Below are 25,892 nucleotides of genomic sequence, written 5' to 3' on the forward strand. Positions count from 1 at the left end.
GTGCATGGGAGTTTAAGAGCCAAGGCAATCCCTGCCTTGGGATCCCAAACTCCGCAGTCCGTGAGTCTTGTACTCGCAGCACTGAACTGGAGCCATCAACGTAGATCTCGCGGCCTGTGGGGTGTATCCCTGCCCGAAATCCAAAGTTAATGTCCCATACCTCCTCCACAGAGCATCTATGCGGCTGCCCTGGATAGATTAAATTTGCTGCGAGCCTGGGCTCGCAGAGGCCCTTGACCTTTAAAGTCATTTGGGAGAGGAGGAGGGTCCAGCGAGTGATTCTAGCACTGCTCACTGTCCCGTCCTTAATCCTCCCGTCCAACAGCATCTGCGTCGGGGTATGATGGGTGAGGAGTGTAATGGGGGATATTCCGGTAAAGATCTGAGCTCTCTTTACTGCCCAGTGGGTGGCAAGCAAGTGCCTCTCACAATTGGAGTATCCCTTTTCTACCTCCGTGAGGACCCTGGAGGAGTACACCACGGTCTCAGCTGACCGTTTCGCTCCTGGAGCAACACTGTCGTCCCCAGGGGTCGTATTCTAGTGGGCACAGGTATGCAGGCTGGGTCTGGGCTAGTCACGGCCTCTGTACTGGCAGGGTTGCTGGTGCTTCCCTGCCTGTTGCCGTGGCTACCTTCCCAGTCCCCTCCAGCGCTGTCCTCACTGCAGCTACTATCTGGTCAAGGGATGGTGAGGAGCTCGCTCCACTTCCCCCACTCTGGGCGGCTGCTAAAGGACTTCTCCCCCCATATCTCTTTACTGGGCTCCTGCAATCCCTTTTAAAATGCCCAGCTTTCCCACACCCGGAGCACACTCCCTCCTTATCAGATGAGCGGCCACCCTCCTGGTGCCATTCCCTTTTGGGAATCAAGTTGGGTTTTACTTCATTTACCCGACCGTTGGAGGTTTTCTCCTCCTCCCCTCCTCCATTCCGTTGGACCAGTGCCAGTTGCCTGACCACTGCGTCCTTGGTGAGGTTGGGGTCCCAGGAATCGAACCACAGTTCTGCCCTGGCCTTGAGCCGGGGCAAGCAGTTTGCCACCAGCATCCTCAGCCAGCGGCCAGTCTGTACCGCGGAAAGATTCGCCCAGTCGAGGAGCTCCCCACAGGCTGCGTGGTATACCACCCACAGCCTGTCCGCAAACGCCTGCGGGGTTTCCCCTGCGAGCTGCCTTGTCCTTTCGACCCGTTCAAAAGGACTGCCGTCATCGAAGCCCATAGCCTCAAGGACGGCCCTCTGGACCTCAGTAAATGTACGCTGCCCCCTCCGGCATTCTGCCTATAGGGCCTGGTACAATTTTCTGTCCAGAGAGAAGAGCAGCAGCTGGCTGTCTCTTCCTCGTCGCACCCATTAATTTCCCCTGCCTGCATCACCTCCATGAAGTGGATAGACGGGTCCCCGCTGCGAGTGAGTTTGGCCAAATGGGCCACCATGGCCCTGAGTGATTGAACTCCATGGGGAATAATAGTGTCACTCTCCAGCGCTCCCTGACCTTGGCCATCTCCCTGTGGAGGACCGTACTTGTGCTGCCTGACCGGGCACATTTGCCCTGGTTCAGGATCTTTCTGCGCTGGTCCCTCTACCTCCGGCTGTCCCACCATACCCGGTGCAGCAGACAGTGCCTGGTCGCCTGATCCAGCCCTTAACTGACCCTCGGCTGGAGCCTCACATCCCTGCTGCCGAGCGGGACACATTGGTCCTGCCCCCAGCCCTGGGTATGCTACTACCTGCGTGCCCCGCTCCTCCTGGTACTCCACCGGACAAACCACCGGTGCCTCAGGAGGTGGTCGGGCGTCTCTTGCCTTTGGATTCTCCTCTACCCCCAATACTCTCCTTTGTCCCTATGGACCCTCCAGGTCCTATCAGGGCGACCATCCCCTTTGCCTGGGATAGAGCGTGGGTGAGAGTTTTAATCCTCTCCTGGCAGGGACCGTGATCTGCAAACTCACTGCTACTGGCCACTTTATAGGCTGCCTGTACGTCTTTTAATTTATTCTCTCGTTCCCAAATTTTCTGGGTGTACTGAGAATTCTGTTCCCGGAGGGACCCCTCACTACCCTTGGCCTCAGTGACCTGACACTGAAGATAGTCCCGGCTATTTCGGAAGGTCTCCCCCTACTGCCAGTTCCCTTGCTGCTCCTCAGCTAATTCGGCCAGCAGGTTGTCCCCAACCACAGTCCGGATAGCAGAGAGCTCCTCTGATTTCTGAAGACTCTGTTCCAAGTCCTTCACCCGCTGGTCGAGCTTTCGGACTTGGCGGGTGAAGCAGATAAGCCAGATGGCCTTTTCCACTCTGCGGTTGTGGTCCTTCCCTGCTGTCCACTGGGCAGCAGATCCACTGGGCGCTCTGCCCGAGTGAGGGCTTGCACCCAAGGTTTGGTGAGGTTCACCTTGCCAAAAATGTATGAGGAAATTCTCTCCTCCATTTTAGTTTCTCTCTTATCACCTCATCTGTTATATTAACATCTCCTGTTTGCTTAAGTCCTGCCGCGGTCACCATGTTCTGTAAGGGGTTCTCGGGGAGTATTGTTGTGCCTTGGGCGTCTCTCTCTGGGCTTCTGCCCTCACAGCTTATGCCGGGCCTGTAAGGTACCCTGAGTGCTGCAAGAGCACCCCTGGAGAGATTGTGTCCACAGCTTATGAAGGGGGTTTTGAGACTCGTGCGTCCCCACAGCTTATGCCTAGCCTGTGAGGCACCTGAGAGTGTCAAACACTCTTAACCCCTTCTTCCCTAGCCTGTGACACACAGTTGAGCGTTTTCGAGGCGCTCCTAACTTCTGTTACACTGTTCTGACATAAGACTCACGATCAGGAGATGTAATACAATAGAACTGAGACAAGGTGATTCCAAGAGGAACTTAAGGCTTCCAATTTATTTGACAAGGTGTATCACAACAAACAGCAATACACCAATGAAACAATCCCCCTAAATCCCACGAAACGGACACAACGAAAATCTTTGCACAAATTTAGCAGTACAATGCCCAACCTCCCACCTTTCCTGGCCTAACTGAGTTGGGAGTTCCGGGGACCAGAGGTTATACTCACTACTGCGCCTTCTGCAGTCTGGTGGTTTGTTTCTTCTATCTTCGGTGTCTTCAGACACTGGTTTTCCTTCAGTGTCAAGAGGCTTGCTGGTTGTTGGATCACGAGGGCAGGGAACCATCCACACTACGTCAGAAACCCCTTTTTATAATAAGCCAGATTACCAATCCGCCTCTCCTGCTGAAATCGATCCTTCCCATTGGTGGGCTTTGTGATTTTGAAAAATGCAGCATTTTTAGATTATTGCAGGTTTTTTCCACTGATAACCTACTCAAGGTTTGAGTGGGTGTTAATTGGGTTGGCCTCCTGTAGCCATTGTGTAGGCCCTTGGTTTGTTTTGGGTTCCCTCGTTTTCTGAAGGTCTGCATAATTTCCTTCCATAGTGTAAACATGGGGAAGACAATAACGGCTATGGGTCAGTCCTACAGTTTTCGAGCAAGTGCTCTCCCATTGGCTTGAGAGCCCTAGGCTGACTCTGTCCCACCATTGGCCCTCCGGTGTCCTCCCCAGTCCAATCACTGCTCTGCCAATGTCAAACTGTCTCGGTTTCAATTCACAGCACAGACCGATCCCACAGACCTTTTCCTTCTGGGTAAAATGAGGGGTTTTTCGTCCTCCCCTACACAAGCAAGCCTTCTACAGCCTAATGATGCTTGCTTGCTGCTCGGGTCCTATTCCCCGAATACACGCTGCCTGGGAGACTGGAGTCAGTGAGACTGGAGTCAGTGAGACTGAGTCAGTCGGTCTCACTCACACGTTCTTTTCTCAAACTTTCCCCAATCCCTCCCTGTCTATAAATGGTCTTCCCATGCATCCATTCTGTTATTGTTCAGGACGGACATTCCAATCCCTCACAGCCCCTTTAGTCAAGTATTTACTTCAAATGTATTTTATTTTGATGGGAAAGCAAAACCAAAACATGTCAGCACAATAGGAAAAAAATAGGCAACGTAAGTACCAAAAATGCATGGAAAAAAAATCCCCAAAAAACAGTGCCTAATTAAGATCAAAGCAAGTTTACCTTTCAGAAATAGAACAGCTAGTTAAAGAGTATCAAGAAATTATTCTAGATATCTGGTCATATCCAGGATGGATTTAGCTATGCGGAGATCCACTGTTTGTTTTGGTAACTCTCTCTAATGTTCTCTCAAGGGTTTCACAGTGTTTTCTGACATGGTGACTCAATTGTGCAGCAATCCGGAACTGCAGACACATCTACAGCAGCTGGGTCCCGAGATGAACCTGCTGAGAATTGCTGTGGTTCTGGGACGGCAGATTGCCAAGGACGTTCCCAGTCTGCTTCCCACAGTCAAGGTTATAATGACGGACTTCATCAATACAAGACTGCTGAGCTGGATTCAACTCTCCGGAGGATGGGTAAGTGCAGCATCCAGCCCAATACAATGCCGCTGGGGGATTACTTTTCCAGGAAAGCAATTTCAACACAAGTATTTCCAACTTTTGTGCCTGACCCTTTGAGTTCATCAGAAATCTACGTGGCTATCAGCTTTGGCTGAGTGGTTCACGTCCTGTTCCAGAGACATAAGCACATAATCCAGGCTGACATTTCAGTGCAGTACTGCGAGAGTGCTGCGCTGTTGGAGGTGCCGTCTTTGGATAAGGCGTTAAACCGAGGCCCCGTCTGCATTCTCAGGCGGACATAAAAGATCTAATGGCACTATTCAAATAAAAGCAGGGTGTTCTGCTATCCTGCCAATATTTAATGTTCAGCCAACCTCAATAAAACTAGTCATTATCTTATGTTTGTGTGATCGTGCAGTGTACAAATTAGCTGCTGCATTTCCCTGCATTACAACAGTGACTGCACTTCAAAAATAATTAATTGGCTGTGAAGCACTTTCGGGCGTTCTTAGGTCGTTCTAGGACATGACTCATTGGGTGGAATCAAAGGTGCAGCTTCCATCAGTTACAGCACCAGTTAACATGTAGCTGCTGGTAAACAGGGACAAGTTCTGCCGATGCACCTGGTTAATATAGGCAGCATGTAACAACAGCCATATAAATGAGGCGGCCCAACTCTATCCTGCGCCAGCTAATCTGAGATGGCAATGAAATTGGCTTTAATGTCCCAGAGGAAGAAATAAAGTCAGCCAAGGTGCTCTCCACTCGCTACCCACTCCTGGAATGAGGGCAAGATTGGCTCAGCTGCGATGGCCCCATGGTTGAATAGCCTGTCGACGCTCAGTGTTTGGCCTCACGCAATAAGAATGGTCGCTTAGATGAGGTATCTGAAGATGGTCAGCAGGTATAGTGTATCCCAGCAAAGGCAGTGGGGCTGAAATTGCCCCACGTGACGCACCTACCGTGTTGGAGCTGTTTTTATCGCAGCGGTAGATGTGGTGGCCTCTTGCGCAAAATTCCGCTCTTTGGCTTTTTATTTTTCGATGGGCCCGGAAGTCGGTCATAATGGGGGCGGAAGTGCAGCAGTGAGCGGAAGTCGGGGGCAGGCGGCATGTCCGCTGATGACATCATGGCGCTGGCGTGTCACCACGTCTAGCCCCTTCACTTAAAGGGGAAAGCCGCTGCGAGCTCTGCGATTCTTTAAGCTCGGTCCACTGGGCCACCAGGGAGGGTTTCGGCCGGGCCAGCGGCCTGGCACCCAAGAGGGGGTGTCTGGTTGCCTTTTGGCAGCCCAGACGAACCCGGGGACATAATTGTCGGCCGGATATGGCAGTCGGCCGACAAAAAAAATAAGATGGTGTCCGCGGCAGTAGGCTGTGCTGCCGTTTTACAAACAAAGTGCACCGACAGAAAAAGCCATTGGTGACCCTGAGCGCGAGAGCAAGATAGCGCAAAATTTTGTGTTCTGATGACGCACTTGGGACAGATCAGCAGCAGCGGGGCGGGTCACCGCCAAAGTGGAATTTTCAAAATGGCGGCCATTCCACTCCGCTGTGTAGCCGCCGATTTCCGGCGATAACAGGCCTTAAAGGAAATTACAATTTCGGCCCCTGTGACTTTAGAAAGAGGAGGTAGAACTCGAGGAGAAAGCATCAGGGATTGTCAGTGAAATCCAATGGGATCAGTATTAAATTGATACAGGGCTATGGGGAGAGAGCGGGGCAAGTTTGGGATTGATAGAAAGACTTGCATTTATATAACGCCTTTCACTACCACCAGATGTCTCAAAGTGCTTTAGCCAATAAAGTACTTTGAGTGTAGTCACTGTTGTAATGTGGGAAACGCGGCAGTCAATTTGCGCACAGCAAGCTCCCACAAACAGCAATGTGATAATGACCAGATCACCTGTTCTTGTTATGTTGATTGAGGGATAAATATTGGCCAGAACACTGGGGAAAACTCCCCTGCTCTTCTTCGAAATAGTGCCATGTGATCTTTTACATCCACCTGAGTGTGCAGACAGGGCCTCTGTTTAATGTCTCCTCTGACAGTGCAGCACTGCACTGGAGTGTCAGCCTAGATTTATTATTATGCCACTAGAGTGGGACTTGAACCCACAGCCTTCTGACTCAGACGAATGTGCTACCCACTCAGCCACAGCTGACAGAGGAGTGCAGGACAGTTGATTAGTTTTAGATTGATGCAGGGCTCTGGGGAGAGAGCGGGGCAGTGGAATTAGTTTGGGATTGATACAGGGCTATGGGGAGAGCGTGATTAGTTTTGGATTGCTTGCCTCTGCTGTAAATGTCTGATTTTCCAAGTGTCTGGAGTTCTATAGATTTTGCAAAATAAGCAGAGAGCAGCACATTAGAGTCAGGCATTGTGACTACACTCGGTTTGTATATAGTGAAGAAATTGGAGATGGAATGACTGGAGAATGCCTGGGAGCTTTAAGGGCAAGAGATGGAGACAATGAGGCTGAAACATGGTGGAGAATGTCCCGCTTTCTGCCTATCCTAAAGTGGCGTGTGGCTCGTCTCTGATTAGTGGTAAATAGGATTTCCAACCCTTGATAACGCCAAGTCACACCCTGTGAAGTGCACAAGTTAAACTTCATTCCAACTCCACAATTAGAGGGAAATGGGGCTGGATCCTGTTTGACAGTTCAAGTTTAAGCTGGAAAACTTGCTTGTTGTGGTCTGTATCTTTAATCAGTTGTTTGATATTTCTTTTTAGGAGAAACTTTTGTGACCTCTGCCCAACTTCCGTAATGGGTGGGGAAAGTCCGAGACTGCTGAAAATACCACATTCAAACACTTTCCAAGTACACTGGAGCCCGCCTCGACAGTAAGATGGTCGCCAATCAATCTGACAATAACCCCCATGCTCTGTGCAGTGGGGACTGTGATGACACTGCCCATTTTGGAAGAGTAATGCAGCTGTTCCCTTCGGGGGACAGTAATGCAACTGCTGTATGCGCAAAAAGAAAATTGAGGGTGGCCCAGGGATGAAAGTCACAGCGTCTGCAACTTGGCCTGTTTGGTGTTGGAACCGGTTGACTGGATTGGACAGTGAAAAAGAAAGGGTTTCATTTGCTTTCAAATTCAGATTTTTTTTTTTACAAAACAGGCCAGACTTTATTTCAGGGTACTGAGAGCTAGCTGAGATAAATTTGGCTCATGGCAAGAATTAGTCATCAGGCTTCTGGTTTCCTACAGACATCAGATGGTGGAAAAATCACACAATCAATTTGGTTTTGGCTCATCAGTAATCAGTGCCAAAATCAAACCTTTTAAATTTGAATAATAGTTGAAAGGCCCAGAGCCAGCCACGAGTGAAAGAAATGATAGAATTCCATCACGTCAAGCTTCGGCTTTTAGAAACCAATCTCACTTGCCATGTCAATCGGAAACTTAACAACAGTGCCACTGTCTCTAGGGAGGCCATAATGTGACTGTATATGGAGAACTTAACATTAACATTACAGGTATCCATGTACCTCAAGAAAGTGATGAGGCCTGAGTATATCCTTCATCATCACAGACCCCAGATATTGCTATAAGGAACCTGCAGTGTGGTGCACAGACTTCACTTTATACAATGTTCTTGTCACACTTTGCACCCACTCACTGTATAAATGTCAGTTGAAACCGCGCAGTGTTATGGGGTTGTTGCACATTGCGATCATGCTGGAAATAATTTGTACGGAATAATTATCAAAAATGTATCGCCGAGGATTAAACACTTTATACTGCACGTTATCATTTTTAAAGAATCGAATGTGTAGCCTGAACCACTGCTGGCAGTAATAAATGTGGCTGATGGTGCCTACATTGTTTAAATACCAGTTCCTGAACTCTCCAAATTGTGGTTAGAAAGCGGAACTTGGTACCACAAGGAGTAGTCGAAGTGAGTAGCATAGGTATACTTAAGAGGAAGCAAGAAATGAACAGAACGTTATGCTGATGGGGTTAGATGCAGGGAGGAGGCTTGTGTGGAGCACAAGCGTAGACCAGTTCGGCCGAACGGCCTTTACATTGTACCTTGCACTCACATGGGTGGTGTCCTCGGCTGCTGTAATCAAGGCGCAGAACTGTGTGTGGAGTCTCGCCTCAGGAAAAATTCTGGCACCTGATCCACAGCACTGAGAATGTACATTTTTATAATAACGAAGCAATGAAGTAGTTGTGTTCACATTAAATTATTTATACAACTGTGGCAGAAAGGGTATTTTATTAGTGACAGGCACTGGAGAGGGTGCATTCGTTTGTCCTCAGTTCTGTGTACTGATAAAGCAGTCACTTTATAAATAAGACGTTGTTATGTAGTGCTGGAAACATGCACACTGGGCAATTTTCCCCATAGCTGAATCAGTAACAGTAAAAACAATGCTTCCATGTCAGTGCTGTGACTAGGATTAGTTACAGATTTAACCAGTCACTCTTGGCTGGTGTTTGCAGAGAGTTTTGAGCTGTACAACATTAGGTTGTTAGTTACTGGTCTGTTACTAACATTGGGAGCAAGTCAAGGTGTAACATTAAAACAGACTGGCCGCCTATGTTCTGGTACCAATCCCAACACTTTAGTGTTAAATCCGGTGATTGGCAGTGACAGGATGTGTGGTAGGTCAGTCACTCTGCACAGTAAACACAGGACATTCTGCTCTCCATATCCCCTCTTTATTGGGGACTGATCTGAAATTCTCACATCGATCTACTGTCTCAGTTTTCCAAGTGTCGATGTCTTTGAATCCAGGTTGGTGGCTGTAGGACCTCAACTCTTTCTGTGCAAATTGCTGCTTATTTACTAAATGATTTACATTTAGGTCCAAATATTGCACTTGAAAGAGACACAAACACCAAGGATGAAGTGTGGCCGAGACTCTCAGGTGTCCCAGGCTCCCAGCTCGGCAGCTCCTCACTTCTCCCGGAGCACACACACCCCGGCATCGCAGCGTTGCGTGCCCATCGACGTTACCACATCCCAGCTGTCAATGATGGGGTCATAGTACTCGATGCTGCTCAGCAACGAATTCCCGTCATATCTGTCAATAATAAAGCAGAGAACTGAGATCCACTTCTAACCAGAAAGATTTTCTCTGTTGGAGGAAAGCAATCCCGCAGCTGGAACTTCCTTTAGGGCCATTCCCACCTGAGAGAGACTGGTGAGTCTCAGTTATTTCCGGGAGGCTGAGAAGCCCAGACTACCAGTTAAGTACTTTCCCGAGTGGCCGTTTGGTGGAAAGCCAAGAACTGCTGGTTCCATTTATCCAGCACCTTTATTGTAAAAAAACACAGCCTGCGAAGCAATCAAAAGCAGACACCGAGCTAAAGGAGGAGATAATAGGAGAGATGACCAAAAGCTTATTTAAAGAGTTGGGTGAACGGGACTTGGTGTGGGATAGGATTCAGGCAGCAGAGTTTTGGATGATCTTAAGTTTATGGAGGATGGGAGGCTGGCCAAGAGAATATTGCATTTGTGGAGATGACAAAGGCATGGATGAGGTTTCCTGCAGTACATGGGCTGAAGTCAGGGCAGGGACGGGCGACATTAGGCTTCTGTGATGAAGATATGGGGTCAGAAGCTGAGCTTGCCGTCAGTAGGACACCATGATTGTTAATGGTCTGGTTCAGTCCGAGACTGACAGACAAGGAGAGGGATGGAACTGGTCACTAGGGAACAGAGTTAATGCCGTGGGCTGAAGACAATGGCACACACTGAATTGGCTTTTCATCGCATCATACAATGATTTCTGTACTAGGTTAAGCTTGGTTAAACTCTATCTTGCACAAAAGCAGCCCAAAGATGCAGCATCATTATTTTAAAAAATATACCAGGAGAATTGATGATATGAGGGTAGTGCAATTGATGTGCATATGGACTTTCATCCAACATTTGATATTGGGACCACTGCACTTTTTGATATATTAATGACCTGGACTTGGATGTCCAGTCCTCTGCATAATTTCAAAGCTTGCAGATGACACGGAACTTGGAAATGTAGTAAATACTAAGGATAACAGATTTTGGGAGGACACAGACAGACTGGTGAAATGGGCAGACACATGGCAGGTTAAGTATAATGTAAAACAAAAGTGAATTGTTGCATATTGGTAGGAAGAATGAGGCGCGGCACTATAAACTACATGGTACAATTTTAATCGGGTGCAGGAACAGAGAGACCTGGCGGGGGGGGGGGTATGTACACAAATCTTTGAAGGTGACAGGACAAGGTGAGAAGGCTGTTTACAAAAGGTATATGGGATCCTTGGCTTTATTAATAAAACACAAATGCTAAGCCTTTCTAAAACACTGGGTAGGCTTCAGCTAGATTACTGTGTTCAATTCTGGGCACCACACTTTGTAGGAAGGATGTCGAGTCCGCAGTGGGGCTGAAGCCAAGATTTACTAGACTAGGGACTGCAGTTATGCGGAGAGACTGGAGAATCTAGGGTTGTTCTCCTTAGAGCAGAGAAGGTTGAGGAGATTTGATGGAGGTGTTCAAAATCATGAGGGGTCTGGACAGTAAATAGGAGGAAACTATTTCTAGTGCTGGAGTCAACATGGTTTTATGAAAGGGAAATCATGTTTAATAAATTTATTAAGAGTTTTTTGAGAATGTAACTAGGAGGGTAGATAAAGGGGATCCAGTGGATGAAATATATTTGGATTTCCAAAAACAATTGATAAGGTAAGGGCTCATGGGGGTAATGTATTAGCATGGATAGAGGATTGGTTAATGGACAGACAACAGAGTAGTGATAAATGGGTCATTTTCAGGTTGGCCGGCAGTAACTAGTGGGATGCCACAAGGACCAGTGCTGGGGCCGCAGCTATTTACAGTCTATATTAATGACCTAGATGAAGGGACCGAGTGTAATGTATCCAAGTTTGTTGATGATACAAAGCTAGGTGGGACAGTAAGCTGTGAGGAGAAGAGAGTCTGCAAAGGGATGTAGATAGACTGAGTGAGTGGGTAGTAAGGTGGCAGATGGAGCATAATGTGGGAAATGTGAGGTTATTCACTTTGGTAGGAAGAATAGAAAAACAATATTTTTTAAATGGAGAAAAACTTTTAAATGTTGGCGTTCAGAGAGATTGATGTGTCCTCGTGCAAGAAACACAGTTAGCATGCAGGTACAGCAAGCAATAAGTCATATGGCATGTCCTTTATTACTAGGGGGGTTAGAGTACAAGATTAAGGCAGTTTTGCTACAATTGTACAGGGCTTTGTGGTGAGACCACACCTGGAGTTTTGGTCTCCTTATCTGAGGAAGGACATAATTGCCTTATAGGCGGTGCCACAAAGGTTCACTAGATAGATCCCTGGGATGAGAATGCTGTCCTATGAGGAGAGATTGAGTAGACTGGGCCCATACTCTGGAGTTTAGAAGAATGAGAGGTGATCTCATTGAAACATGTAAGATTCTGAAGGGGATTGACAGGGTAGATGCTGAGAGGTTGTTTCCTGGGCTGGAGTGTCTAGAACCACAGGGCAGAGTCTCAGGATAAGGGGTAGGACATTTAAGACCGAGATGAGGAGGAATTTCTTCACACAGAGGGTTGTGAATCTTTGGAATTCTCTGCCCCAAAGGGCTGTGGATGCTGAGATAGACGGATAGATTTTTGAAGTCTAGGAGATCGGGCGGGAAAGTGGAGTTGAGGTCAAAGATCCACCGTGATCTTATTGAAGGGCTATATATCCTGCTCCTGATGGTCTTATGGGTCGGTAACTAGAGGACACAGATTTACGATGATTGGCAAAAGAACCAAAGGGCGACAAGAGAAAAAAATGTCTACGCAGCAAGTTGTGATCGGGACTGCACTGCCTGAACGGGCAGGGGATGCAGATTCAATAGTAACTTTCCAAAGGGAAAAAACTTGGAGCAGGGGACTGGGATTAATTGGACAGCTTGACCAAAAAGTCAGCAGACACACAATGGCCTCCTCTTATGATAGTTACCAGAATGTCAAGCTCATCACTTCTGTGACAATGCACATCTTAACATGAGAAGGTAGAATTGATGGGCTACAGAAACCTAGTTCCAGTATATTGGGATTGCTGATATTAACCAAACCTTCTGATATTTGAGCTATGATGGTAATTTACTTTCCACAGAATGCAGGCATTCAAATTATGCACGAACATCAGATGTAATTACAGGCCGTGACCCATCACACTGAGCTTTGAAATGAATACAGGAGTTGGCTGTTGTTACCGTAACTAGCCGAGCACCAGCAAATGCAGATAGCAACACATTGTATTTATATAGCACCTTTGTAGTAAAACATCCCAAGGCACTTCACAGGAGTGTTATCAAACTAAATTTGACACTGAGCCACATGAGGTGGTATTAGGGCAGATGACCAAAAGCTTGGTCAAAAAGGTAGGTTTTGAGGAGGAAAAGGAGGCGGAGAGGTTTTAAGGTGGGAATTCCAGAGCTTAGGCACGCGGCAGCTGATGGCATCGCCGTCAATGATGGAGTGATTAAAATCAGAGATGCGCAGAGGCCAGAATTGGAGGAGCGCAGGTATATGGAAGGGTTTTGGGGCCGGAGGTAGTTAGAAAGATAGGAAAACATGGAGGAGAATTTTTAAAATCGAGATGTTGCTTAATCGAGAGCCAATTGTCAGTCAGCGAGCACAGGGCTAGTGGGTGAGTGGGACTTAGTACGAGTTAGAACATGGGCAGCAGAATTTTGGATGACCTCAAGTTTATGGAGGGTAGAAGATGGGAGGCTGACCAGGAGTGCGTTGGAATATTCAAGTCTAGAGGTAACAAAGGCATGAATGAGGGTTTCAGCAGCAGACGATATGAAGCAGGGGCAGAGACGGGCGATATTACAGAGGTGGAAATAGGTGGTCTTAGTGACGATGCGGATGTGGGGTCAGAAGCTCATCTTGGGGTCAAATACGATACCAAGGTTGCAAACAGTGTGGTTCAGCCGCAGACATATACTAGGGAGAGGGATGGAGTCGGTGGCTAGGGAATGGAGTTAGTATGGCTTCGGTTTTTCCAATATTTAGTTGGGAACCAGTAACAAGCACCGGTAATTGTAACAGGAGAGAGTCGTTCGGTACTGCAGTGTTAAACATAGGCTGGCGGTGTTTTGCTGTACCGATGCATGGAACTCTTTGTTGAGCTTCAATGATGTTACAAAATGTGCATGCAATGATAGTAAGTTTTAGTTCTTAAATAAAAGCATTCCTGACTTCATGCTATTCTTTGAATGGTAACCCTCAGGGATACTGAGGCAGACGTCACACAGAATAATTACCCAGAATTTACAAGGTCATGTTATGTCATCGTTTCACATGATTGCACAAGATTTTTGGGGAAAAAGACAAAGAATATTGTTATGATTCTCTTTTCAGTGCATGGTCCAGTCAGGTACCGCAATGTTTGAATTATTTGTTATTTAGTACTTATACTGAAAAATAACATTTAGAAGCTATCATGTATATGCAACAATCCATAATCTCAGGGATACACATTTTCTCCCTATTCGAGAGTAAAAACGACCAGCGCTAACCAATGATGCCTCTGGAGATGTGATGTCATTTGTTCTCAAGGTTTCATTACCAAACTGTTTCATGATATGTCGTTGTCTACTGGAGCAGGCAACAATCTTAAATGGACAACGGGGCGCACTCCCACACACAACACAAATGTCATTGTTTTCTTTGTAAAATGCAGAAGGGCTGACTCAGTTGCTGATTTTCCTGTGTCTTTAGGTTAATTAATGGCCCGTGAATACACCGCAATGTGTAGGTTTTACCGCTCCCGTCTTATGATGTGCAGCATTACTGCGGCCACGCTCAGATTGGCACTTCAGTTGTGCTCAACATCGAAGATCCATCGAGTAAGACGGTGCCTTATGTGAGTTATCACTCAGTGTAAACATGAATGCATAGCCATTGGTTGGTTAGTGCTGGGAAACAGATAATGCAGAAGCACTCTATTAAATAGAGATTTAATTTGGAGTTTTCCTTTGAGTAATGGAAAATTACATGAGAAATGGAAAAGCACTTGAGCTAATAGAAATGTATTATTTGCAGTCTGTCCATTCTGATGATTGCTGATAATGGGCAGCTTACAAGATAGAGGCAGAGAGGTTGTTTCCACTGGTCGGGGAGACTAGTACTAGGGGGCACAGCCTCAAAATACGGGGGAGCCAATTTAAAACCGAGTTGAGAAGTAATTTCTTCTCCCAGAGGGTTGTGAATCTGTGGAATTCTCTGCCCAAAGAAGTAGTTGAGGCTAGCTCATTGAATGTATTCAAGTCACAGATAGATAGATTTTTAACCAATAAGGGAATTAAGGGTTACGGGAGCGGGCGGGTAAGTGGAGCTGAGTCCACGGCCAGATCAGCTATGATCTTGTTGAATGGCGGAGCAGGCTCGAGGGGCTAGATGGCCTACTCCTGTTCCTAATTCTTATGTTCTTATGTTTATAATGGGCTGAAATGGACTTTTAACAACCTACAGAATGGTAAAACAACCGATTCCCTATGTGAGCTTCCAAACTTGGCTGGACTCTTAACAGGTGGCAGGCAGAAGCAGATAGGCTCTTCCCTGAAGCAAGGGAAGTGAGGCACATCCTAGTGGTGGCATTTCCAACAACAGCAACACTTGCCTTTATATAGCACCTTTAACCTAGTAAAATGTCCCAAGGCACTTCACAGGAGCGTAATCAGACTAAAATTAACACCAAGCCAATGGAGGAGACAATAGGGCAGGTGACCAAAAGCTTGAAGGCATGGCCACCAATGGTGGGGGATAGACAAGAGACCAGAATTGGAGAAACACAGTTCTTGGAGGGTTGTCGGGCTGAGAAGGTTACAGAGAAAGGGAGGGATGAGGCCACGGAGGATTTGAACATGATGGCACAGCCGCCAATGGCAGGGTGAAGGGAGTGCGGAACACACGAGGCCAGAATTGGAGGAACGCGGATGTACTCATAGGTTGTAACAAAGGCCGATGGTGTCTCACTTGTGTGCTCCTCGACTGCCATTTTCAGCCTGTATTGAATGGGTGGAGAACAGTGAGAAACCTCAACTATTGTCCTCATTCTAAAGGTAAATAGTGCATCAGGATATTTATTCAATGTATTCATTACACCCTGCAGGACATTTGGCATGAGCCAGAGACTGGTAAATAAAGCAAACTAGATTATATAAAAGATGCAATGCCTTGCTTGCAATCGGACATACCCAGCGATGGCATATAACCTCCCACGAAGCACCGCTGCTCCCACGTAGCACCGAGGCGTTGTCATGTTAGTTATGGTTACCCACGAGTCTGTGCGAATGTTATAAGCTTCTACCGAAGCAAGGTGAGCCGTCCCATCAAAGCCACCAACCACATAAATATGGTCGTTCAGCAGAGCCACCCCAGCTCCTGTGTCAGAGGGAAGTGAAGAGTAAAACACCATCAAACACATCCCACTTCGCTTCTGTTTAACGGAGAAAGCTCCACTAGATAGTAAATTAACAGCCATCCTCGATGTGACACGTGTAATCCCAGCGGGAGGAATCTGGTCTCATTCAATCCTCTCCACCTGGATTGATCCTGGTTACCTCAGTCCTCCCAGATAGTCATTCACAGTGTTCATTGACACAGCGTTCATTGTTTTATCTGGGACTCTATTATCTATTACTGGGGAGGGGGGTAACCTCACTTGAAGTCTTACGTGGCCAAGGCAGCTGAAAGCACAGCCACCAATGGCAGAACGAGTAATCTGGTTTGACAGAGCCATCGAATGTCCTTAAGATTTCCTCCCCTACGTTTAGCCTGGTTATCTAACGGATGACGTTCAGTAAATGGTCAATAATCACACCCATACTTTTCGCACTTGCAACTGCACAAACAGAGATAATACAGGTTTGGAAACAGCTATTTGGCAGGACTAGTGGGGCAGCAATAGGTTGCTGTACATGCTTCTTTCTCCAGGAACTGGGTGGAATCCTACCGTACGCAGGGGTCCTTCATGAGATGATCTTGTGCAGTCACAACCAGGGTCAAAATGAGATTAACCGAGCAATCTCAGAGACACCGTAAAAACAAGTGTAGGAAGGAGAAATATGTTCACCTACTTCTGAATAGTAAGTGTTTAATTGGACAGAGCTCCCCCTTTTGATCACTATCTAGTAACCTCTCCTGAAAACAAATGGAAGACTTGCATTTATATAGCGCCTTTCACACCCTCAAGACGTCCCAAAGCACTTTACAGCCAATGAAGTACTTTATTGACATGTAGTCACTTATAATGTGGGAAATGCACACAGCAAGATCCCACAAACAGCAGTGGGATAATAACCAGATAACTTGTTTTTTTAGTGATGTTGATTGAGGTAAATATTGGCCAGGGCACCGGGGAGAACTGCCCTGCTCGTCTTTAAAATAGTTTCATGCAATCTTTTACGGCTACCTTAAAGAGCAGAAGGGGTTTAATGTCTCGCTGCACGTAAATCAGAAGAGAACAGCGGTGATGCCCTCCCTAGTCTAATAGCCAGCCGGTTCTCATCGTCGAGGCGGACATATGGACAATGCCAGGGGGTTTCTGCTGCCTGTGAAACCATACACACAGTACAAGTCAAAGGCCTTCGGGAGAAACACCCGAGAAACCTAGCTGAGGATTGTGGTAAAGTGCTGGCATTAATGTACATTGGGACAGGGCACTGCGCAAAACATTTAAAAAGGACATTGGGGAGCAGCAATTCGGCTGTTTAGCGCCAGAGAGGGGCGCTAAGGGGCCGCTAAACACTACTGCCCGAGCGCCGCGCTGTCAGCTCCTGCCGCGAACTTTACTGAAGGTTTAGCGCCGCTGACAGTTTGCACTGCGCTCGCTAGCCCCGCCCACTTAGTGATGTCATCGAGTGTGCAACGGCCCCGTAGCCCCGCGTTTACAAAATTGACCCTTTCCCCTGCCGTAGCGCCTGGCAAAGATGAGGAGGAATTTCTTCTCAGAGGTTGTAAATCTATGGAATTCTCTGCCCCAGAGAGCTGTGGAGGCTGGGTCATTGAATATATTTAAAGCAGAGATAGACAGATTTTTGAGCGATAAGGGAGTAAAGGGTTATGGGAAGTGGGCAGGGAAGTGGAGCGGAGTCCATGATCAGATCAGCCATGATCTTATTGAATGGTGGAGCAGGCTCGAGGGGCCTATTTCTTATGACACCGGCAGGGCAAAGCAGTTGGTCAGCGACGATCCCGGCACGATAACGTCCGGTGTGTAAGGTAAGTGCTGAAATTTCAGTTTTTAAACTTCTATTTATTTGTTGCAGTAGTGGGGAAGTGTGGGTGAAGTTTATTGAAATTTTCACAAGGATTTATTTTTTCAACTTCTGTCGCTAGGATGCCATCATTCTCGTGGCAAAAAACCGAGTAGGCTCCTGCACTATCGCTCCGTTAGCGCCCGAAGTGGCGTGCAGAACGCTTCCCTTAGCGTTCCAATCTCCCCTTGGGCCGATGTAATTGAATATCCTATTTTGAGGCGGTCGACATCACCTGGCGCTAAAGATAGAACCATCATCGCCTCAAAGCAGGCAATACCAAATTTCTAGCCCAATATCTTTGCTGATCGCTAACTGCACTCTGAAGGAAAGGACAGAATGGGAGATAGCTGTGCAGAGACCTTCAAGAGGCAAAACACATTATTAAACAGCCATAAATAACAGAAAATGCTGGAAATACTCAGCAATGTCGGGCAGCATCTGTGGAGAGAGAAACAGAGTTAATGTTTCAGGTCGATGAGTCTTTGTCAGAACTGGCCACAGTTACACCAAGTATTTGAGCGCAGTCCACCTGCACATTCCGACTTACCCGAGCGCTTGGTGGCCATTGGGGTGACGTGTGTCCAGTGTCCAGTGTGTGGGTCGTACCTCTCTACAGAGCTCAGGATATTAATCCCATCATAGCCACCTGGAACAAAAACACCCAGTGACTGGCTCGGTATGCAGACTGCCATCTTAAGCACATAATCGTTTAGAATACAGGCAGCTAAAGGATTGCGGAAAAGGATTTGCAAATTTAATAGTTAAGGAGAAGCTCACTGATTTTACAAAAGCAGCACGTGAGCCCAACTGTGAGCAAATAATTAATAGGGGGACAGTGAGCTGTGTAAATAGCAGTCAGGGAGTTCGGAGAGACAAAGGGCAGATCCTGCCTGACTAACCATGACTTCTTATGACGAGATATCTCAAGCTGACTGTGGTAGGCACCATGGTGTTTTTTACCATGACTTCCAAAAGACTTTTGCTAAAGTTCCACATGAAAGGCTATTAATTAAACTAAGCAATGGGGATTCAGGGTTAACCCTGGTGCCTCTACAAGATCCTACAAATCCACTGGGAGGACAGACACACCAACATTAACGTCCTCGACCAGGCCAACATCCCCAGCATTGAAGCACTGACCACACTCAATCAGCTCCGCTGGGCGGGCCACATCGTCCGCAAGCCAGACACGAGACTCCCGAAACAAGCGCTCTACTCTGAACTCCTTTATGGCAAACGAGCCAAAGGTGGACAGAGGAAACATTACAAGGACACCCACAAAGCCTCCGAGGTAAAGTGCAGCATCCCCCCACTGACTCCTGGGAGTCTCTGGCTGAAGATCGCTCTGAGTGGAGGAGGTGGATCCGGGAGGGTGCTAAGCACCTCGAGACTCATCGGCGAATGCATGCGGAAGGCAAGCGCAGACTGCGGAAGGAACGTGCGGCAAACCCTCTCTTACCCTCAACCACTATCTGTCCCACCTGTGGCAGGGACTGTGGCTCTCGCATTGGACGGTTCAGCCACCTGAGGACTCATTCTAAGAGTGGAAGCAAGTCTTCCTCGATTCCAAGGGACTGCCTATGATGACAATTAACCCTAGTAATAAGAAAGTGGCTGAAAGGTAGAATATGTGTTAAGAATTAGAGGAGTTATATCCGGGGAGTGGGGGGGAGGAAAGAGGAGGATAGAAATGAGTGGGAGGCATTAGGGTTCGATGCTGGGATTACTACAGTTTCTAATTTACATTAAGGTGTCAGCTGTGGCTCAGTGGGTAGCACTCTCGCCTCTGAGTCAGAAGGTTGTGGGTTCAAGTCCCACTCCAGGGACTTGAGCACAAAATTTAGGCTGACACTCCAGTGCAGTGCTGAGGGAGTGCTGCACGGTCGGAGGTGTCATCTTTCAGGTAAACCGTTAAACCGAGGCCCCGTCTGCTTTCTCAGGTGGATGTAAAGGATCCCATGGCACTATTTTTAAGAACAACAAGCGAGTTCTCCCCAGTGTCCTGACCAATATTTATCCCTCGACCAACAACTAAAAACATTATCTGGTCATCGTCTCATTGCAGCCTGTGGGAGCTTGCTGTGCACAAATTGGCTGCTGCGTTTCCTACATTACAACAGTGACTACACTTCAAAATACGTCATTGGCCACAAAGCGCTCTATGATGTTCTGAGGTTGCAAAAGGCACTATATAAATGCAAGTCTTGCTTTAATTTGGACTCAGAAACTCAAGTGTTCTGATAGACTAGGAAGGACAGTGGAATCGGAAAAGGCAGCTCATACATTAGAGAATGAGTTCGATAAGATTGATAAATGGACTGAACAGTGGTAGATGATTTAGTGTAAAGTGCAACACACGGAAAGGAAACAATGCTCGATGGGAAGAATAACTTTCCATTCGAGTAGTGGAGGGAAAAACCCTGCAACATTTGAGCAACAATTAGATGCTGCAATGGGAAGACGTAGGATCGCTGGATGGATAAATTAAGATGGGCCGAATGACCTTCCTCATTCTTGATGATCTTGTGATACTAAAACTGTGACTGTATTAGAAAAGCAAGGGCCCACGGCTCAGATGGTTCATTCAGTGCTTGGGTGAGCAGGCAGGTTATCGGTTCAGTCCTCGGTCCGCGCTGCGCCTCAGGCCTCGGTCCGCGCCGCGCCTCGGTCCGCGCTGCGCCTCAGGCCTCGGTCCGCGCCGTAGCAGGAGCACTCAGTGCCCTGGATCCAAATAAAACAAAGGAAGAAAATAATTCACCCACAACCCCAACATGTGACCAATGTTCCCGTTACTGCCGCACATGGGCCGTTTTTGCATTGGCTGGCTGCGTGGGAGGTCCAGACAGCTGCATGACAAGGGAACATTGCATGCGACAGTCGGGTGAGGGCATGAGTGGTTGGATAGCTGGCCAACACTCCGCGTTAAGGTCTGCACACAGCTGATGGTCTCTTAGTGGACAATTTTAGTTAAATATCTTTAACAAGCAATGCGCTCTTTAGGGTATAGGCCTGATGCAACCCTATCTTCACCCACCCCAAGGGTGGCACACCTAAGGACCGCTGAGGACATCCACCTACCAAGACAGTAGATGACGCCATTGGCCACAACAAGGCCAGCACCCTCTCGTGCCGTCTGCATATCCCCCAGTATGCTCCACTGATCAATATTCGGGTCGTACCGCTCCATACTCGTATGTCGCCTGCTCCCATCAAATCCACCGGCCACATAGATCATATCTGGGGAAAAAATAAACACGGCAGACAGCAGGGTTAGCAACAGAGGAAGGATGCACTGACACACTCTACTGAGTAAAGATTCTAAAACACGCTGATCTGCCAGTGCAAATCAAGGCAAAGAGAGGAAGAAACAGCGTAGAAAGAGAGAAAGAGAGAATGAGGCAGCGGGGGAGAATGAATGAGAGAGAATGAGGCAGCGGGGGAGAATGAATGAAAGAGAATGAGGCAGCGGGGGAGAGAGAATGAGGGGACGAGAGAGAGAGAGAATGAGGGGCCGGGAGAGAGAGAGAGAGAGAACGAGGGGCCGGGGGGGAGAGAGAGAGAGAGAGAGAGAGAGAGAGAGAATGAGGGGCCGGGGGAGAGAGAGAGAGAGAGTGAGAGAGAGAATGAGGGGCCGGGTGAGAGAGAGAGAGAGTGAGAGAGAGAATGAGGGGCCGGGGGAGAGAGAGAGAGAGAGAGTGAGAGAGAGAATGAGGGGCCGGGGAAGAGAGAGAGAGAGAGAGAGAGAATGAGGGGCCGGGGGAGAGAGAGAGAAAAAGAGAGAATGAGGAGCCGGGGGAGAGAGAGAGAGAGAATGAGAGGCCGGGGGAGAGAGAGAGAGAGAATGAGGGGCCGGGGGGGGAGAGAGAGAGAGAGAATGAGGGGCCGGGGGGGAGAGAGAGAGAGAGAGAGAGAGAGAATGAGGGGCCGGGGGGAGAGAGAGAGAGAGAGAGAGAGAGAATGAGGGGCCGGGGGGGGGGGGGGAAGAGAGAGAGAGAGAGAGAGAGAGAGAATGAGGGGCCGGGGGAGAGAGAGAGAGAAAGAGAGAGAGAGAATGAGAGGCCGGGGGAGAGAGAGAGAGAGAATGAGGCGCCGGGAGAGAGAGAATGAGGGGCCGGGGAAGAGAGAGAGAGAGCGAGGGGGGGGAAGCGAGAGCGAGGGGGGGGAAGCGAGAGCGAGGGGGGGAAGCGAGAGCGAGGGGGGGGAAGCGAGAGCGAGGGGGGGGAAGCGAGAGCGAGGGGGGGGAAGCGAGAGCGAGGGGGGGGAAGCGAGAGCGAGGGGGGGAAGCGAGAGCGAGGGGGGGGAAGCGAGAGCGAGGGGGGGGAAGCGAGAGCGAGGGGGGGGAAGCGAGAGCGAGGGGGGGGAAGCGAGAGCGAGGGGGGGGAAGCGAGAGCGAGGGGGGGGAAGCGAGAGCGAGGGGGGGGAAGCGAGAGCGAGGGGGGGGAAGCGAGAGCGAGGGGGGGGAAGCGAGAGCGAGGGGGGGGGAAGCGAGAGCGAGGGGGGGGGAAGCGAGAGCGAGGGGGGGGGAAGCGAGAGCGAGGGGGGGAAGCGAGAGCGAGGGGGGGGGGAAGAGAGAGCGAGGGGGGGGGGGAAGAGAGAGCGAGGGGGGGGGAAGAGAGAGCGAGGGGGGGGGAAGAGAGAGCGAGGGGGGGGAAGAGAGAGCGAGGGGGGGGGAAGAGAGAGCGAGGGGGGGGGGAAGAGAGAGCGAGGGGGGGGGGAAGAGAGAGCGAGGGGGGGGGGGAAGAGAGAGCGAGGGGGGGGGAAGAGAGAGCGAGGGGGGGGGGAAGAGAGAGCGAGGGGGGGGGGAAGAGAGAGCGAGGGGGGGGGAAGAGAGAGCGAGGGGGGGGGAAGAGAGAGCGAGGGGGGGGGAAGAGAGAGCGAGGGGGGGGAAGAGAGAGCGGGGGGGGGGAAGAGAGAGCGGGGGGGGGGAAGAGAGAGCGAGGGGGGGGGAAGAGAGAGCGAGGGGCGGGAAGAGAGAGCGAGGGGGGGGGAAGAGAGAGCGAGGGGGGGGGAAGAGAGAGCGAGGGGGGGGGAAGAGAGAGCGAGGGGGGGGAAGAGAGAGCGAGGGGGGGAAGAGAGAGCGAGGGGGGGGAAGAGAGAGCGAGGGGGGGAAGAGAGAGCGAGGGGGGGGAAGAGAGAGCGAGGGGGGGGAAGAGAGCGAGGGGGGGAAGAGAGAGCGAGGGGGGGAAGAGAGAGCGAGGGGGGGAAGAGAGAGCGAGGGGGGGAAGAGAGAGCGAGGGGGGGAAGAGAGAGCGAGGGGGGGGAAGAGAGAGCGAGGGGGGGGAAGAGAGAGCGAGGGGGGGGAAGAGAGAGCGAGGGGGGGGAAGAGAGAGCGAGGGGGGGGAAGAGAGAGCGAGGGGGGGGAAGAGAGAGCGAGGGGGGGAAGAGAGAGCGAGGGGGGGGAAGAGAGAGCGAGGGGGGGGAAGAGAGAGCGAGGGGGGGGAAGAGAGAGCGAGGGGGGGGAAGAGAGAGCGAGGGGGGGGAAGAGAGAGCGAGGGGGGGGAAGAGAGAGCGAGGGGGGGGAAGAGAGAGCGAGGGGGGGGAAGAGAGAGCGAGGGGGGGGAAGAGAGAGCGAGGGGGGGGAAGAGAGAGCGAGGGGGGGGAAGAGAGAGCGAGGGGGGGGAAGAGAGAGCGAGGGGGGGGAAGAGAGAGCGAGGGGGGGGAAGAGAGAGCGAGGGGGGGGAAGAGAGAGCGAGGGGGGGAAGAGAGAGCGAGGGGGGGGAAGAGAGAGCGAGGGGGGGGAAGAGAGAGCGAGGGGGGGGAAGAGAGAGCGAGGGGGGGGAAGAGAGAGCGAGGGGGGGGAAGAGAGAGCGAGGGGGGGGAAGAGAGAGCGAGGGGGGGGAAGAGAGAGCGAGGGGGGGGAAGAGAGAGCGAGGGGGGGGAAGAGAGAGCGAGGGGGGGAAGAGAGAGCGAGGGGGGGGAAGAGAGAGCGAGGGGGGGGAAGAGAGAGCGAGGGGGGGGAAGAGAGAGCGAGGGGGGGGAAGAGAGAGCGAGGGGGGGGAAGAGAGAGCGAGGGGGGGGAAGAGAGAGCGAGGGGGGGGGAAGAGAGAGCGAGGGGGGGGGAAGAGAGAGCGAGGGGGGGGGGGAAGAGAGAGCGAGGGGGGGGGGGAAGAGAGAGCGAGGGGGGGGGGGAAGAGAGAGCGAGGGGGGGGGAAGAGAGAGCGAGGGGGGGGAAGAGAGAGCGAGGGGGGGGAAGAGAGAGCGAGGGGGGGGAAGAGAGAGCGAGGGGGGGGGAAGAGAGAGCGAGGGGGGGGAGCGAGAGCGAGGGGGGGAAGCGAGAGCGAGGGGGGGGTAGCGAGAGCGAGAGGGGGTAGCGAGAGCGAGAGGGGGAAGCGAGAGCGAGAGGGGGAAGCGAGAGCGAGAGGGGGAGAGTGTATGCGTGGGTGGGGTAGCGGAAGACACAGTGGGCGAGAGGGTGAGGGGAGGCAGAGTGGGAGCAGGACGATAGGGAGCGGGGAGAAGGGAGACCCCAAACAGGGAGAGGGGAAGGGGTCAGAGGAGGGGCCCGGCGGGGGAGGGGCCTGACGGTGGGGGGGGGGGGGGGGGGGAAGAGAGCACCGGGTGGGGAAGGGGCCCCGAGTGCCGGGCGGGGGAGGGGCCCGAGTGCCGGGCGGGGGAGGCGCCAGGTGAGGGGCCCGAGGGCCGTACAGGGGAGGGGCATACAGCATGGCTGGGTGGGGGGGGGGGGGGGGAAAAGAGGAGATGATTCATGGTATTGCAATCCGTGGCTGGAGTGCGTGAGATTGTGGTTCCCGGGACGTGGGCTAGGACCCACTGCTGCCTGCCATCTGCTGAGGGGACTTTCCTTCCCTGTTAGTTGGAAGGCAGGTCACCGATTCTTTGCTTTCAAGTCATGCGAGCCATGGCTGAGGAGATGGAAAGCTGCTGTTGGCCACGAGCGCTCGATGTCACCAATGCTTTGCACCATTCCTGGATCACACGTCAGCCGCAGCGGGGAGTCAGGAAGTGGGGTTTACCAGGATGTAGAGAGTCAATTACTGTCCATTTTACAGAGAACAAAGGCTCACTGACGGGAGTAATCTTTGGCTATAAAGAAAGGAATCAATCTGGCAAAAGTCCCTGAACAGACTCTCCTTTTTCTCGGAGGTGTACTCGGATGGCCGGGATACAAGACCAGTTCCCTCCAGTAGTGGTGACATGAGAATACAGTATAGTGCAGGAACCAGTGTCGATGGACTTGGTGCCGTCTGATCATCAGAACCTTGAAGATGTGATTTATTTTCCATTTCTCAGTAATTTAGTGAATCCCAGTTACCCCACTGACTATTCCAAAGGTGAAACCTAATTTCAACATAGCTCAGGTGGAGGCTGTTGCTATCACAGACCTTTGACCTTTCAACCAATCCACTTCAGCCCTTCCCCACAGTGCGCTGGTTACAGCGGAATCTTCCATCCCAGTCACTTTGTAAATAAGTTCTGTGGGCCTTTTAATGGAGGTTAAAGTTTGCACGGCATTGCCAATTGTAACACTGTTTCCAGGACAACAATAAAGCTGACCTCTCACCTCCCAGCAACGTGGCACCAGCCAAGCCTCGGCGCACGTTCATTGGGGCCACCGAGTACCAGACACCGTCTTCATCGGACGTGTAGTCCAGGCACTCTACCGAGCTGAGTCGGGAGCGTCCATCATATCCTCCGATCACGTAAATCCGGTCGTTCAGCGACACTGTGGCCACGTACCTGCGCTTCCGGGTGATGCTCTGTGAGAAAAGGAGTGGGCGGCAGGTCGGTCAGCATCTGCGCATCGGACAGACAGACATTTCCGCCTCCTACCCTTCATCAGAACACAAGCTCAAAAGGTCGAGCGCCCGTTCTCTCCCCAGATACTGACTGAGGACAAGGCAGCAATATCGACAGTCGTAAAACAAATTCACTGCTTTAAGCCTTTTTTGTACACATCAAGGGTGGGATGATGGGGAGGGAGAGAGAGAGAGAGAGAGCAGAGCGGGAGGGAGGGAGAGAGAGCGGGAGGGAGGGAGAGAGAGAGAGCGGGAGGGAGGGAGAGAGAGAGAGCGGGAGGGAGGGAGAGAGGGAGAGCGGGAGGGAGGGAGAGCGGGAGGGAGAGAGAGCGGGAGGGAGGGAGAGCGGGAGGGAGAGAGAGCGGGAGGGAGAGAGAGCGGGAGGGAGAGAGAGGGGAGGGAGAGAGAGTGGGAGGGAGAGAGAGTGGGAGGGAGAGAGAGTGGGAGGGAGA

At 50.6% G+C, this 25,892-nt stretch overlaps 2 protein-coding genes across 2 annotated transcripts in view; one reads left to right on the forward strand and one right to left on the reverse strand.

The window, feature by feature from the left end:
- The window catches only part of LOC139227767 (apoptosis regulator BAX-like), a 28,412-nt gene extending 20,245 nt beyond the window's left edge, over positions 1–8,167 (forward strand). The window contains exons 3-4 of the mRNA XM_070858773.1: positions 4,197–4,421; positions 7,143–8,167. Coding sequence (XP_070714874.1) covers positions 4,197–4,421; positions 7,143–7,157 — 240 coding nt within the window. The 3' untranslated portion in view covers positions 7,158–8,167. The remainder of the gene's footprint in view (positions 1–4,196; positions 4,422–7,142) is intronic.
- Positions 8,168–8,622: 455 nt separating this feature from the next.
- Positions 8,623–25,892, reverse strand: part of LOC139227992 (kelch-like protein 12) — a 44,316-nt gene continuing 27,046 nt past the window's right edge. Inside the window, exons 2-6 of the mRNA XM_070859145.1 lie at positions 25,206–25,401; positions 20,762–20,920; positions 18,231–18,329; positions 15,620–15,806; positions 8,623–9,450 (exon numbers count right to left, since the gene is read on the reverse strand). Coding sequence (XP_070715246.1) covers positions 9,324–9,450; positions 15,620–15,806; positions 18,231–18,329; positions 20,762–20,920; positions 25,206–25,401 — 768 coding nt within the window. The 3' untranslated portion in view covers positions 8,623–9,323. The remainder of the gene's footprint in view (positions 9,451–15,619; positions 15,807–18,230; positions 18,330–20,761; positions 20,921–25,205; positions 25,402–25,892) is intronic.

Source organism: Pristiophorus japonicus, chromosome 17 (assembly GCF_044704955.1).
Source record: "Pristiophorus japonicus isolate sPriJap1 chromosome 17, sPriJap1.hap1, whole genome shotgun sequence".
In the NCBI taxonomy this organism is placed as follows: domain Eukaryota; kingdom Metazoa; phylum Chordata; class Chondrichthyes; family Pristiophoridae; genus Pristiophorus; species Pristiophorus japonicus.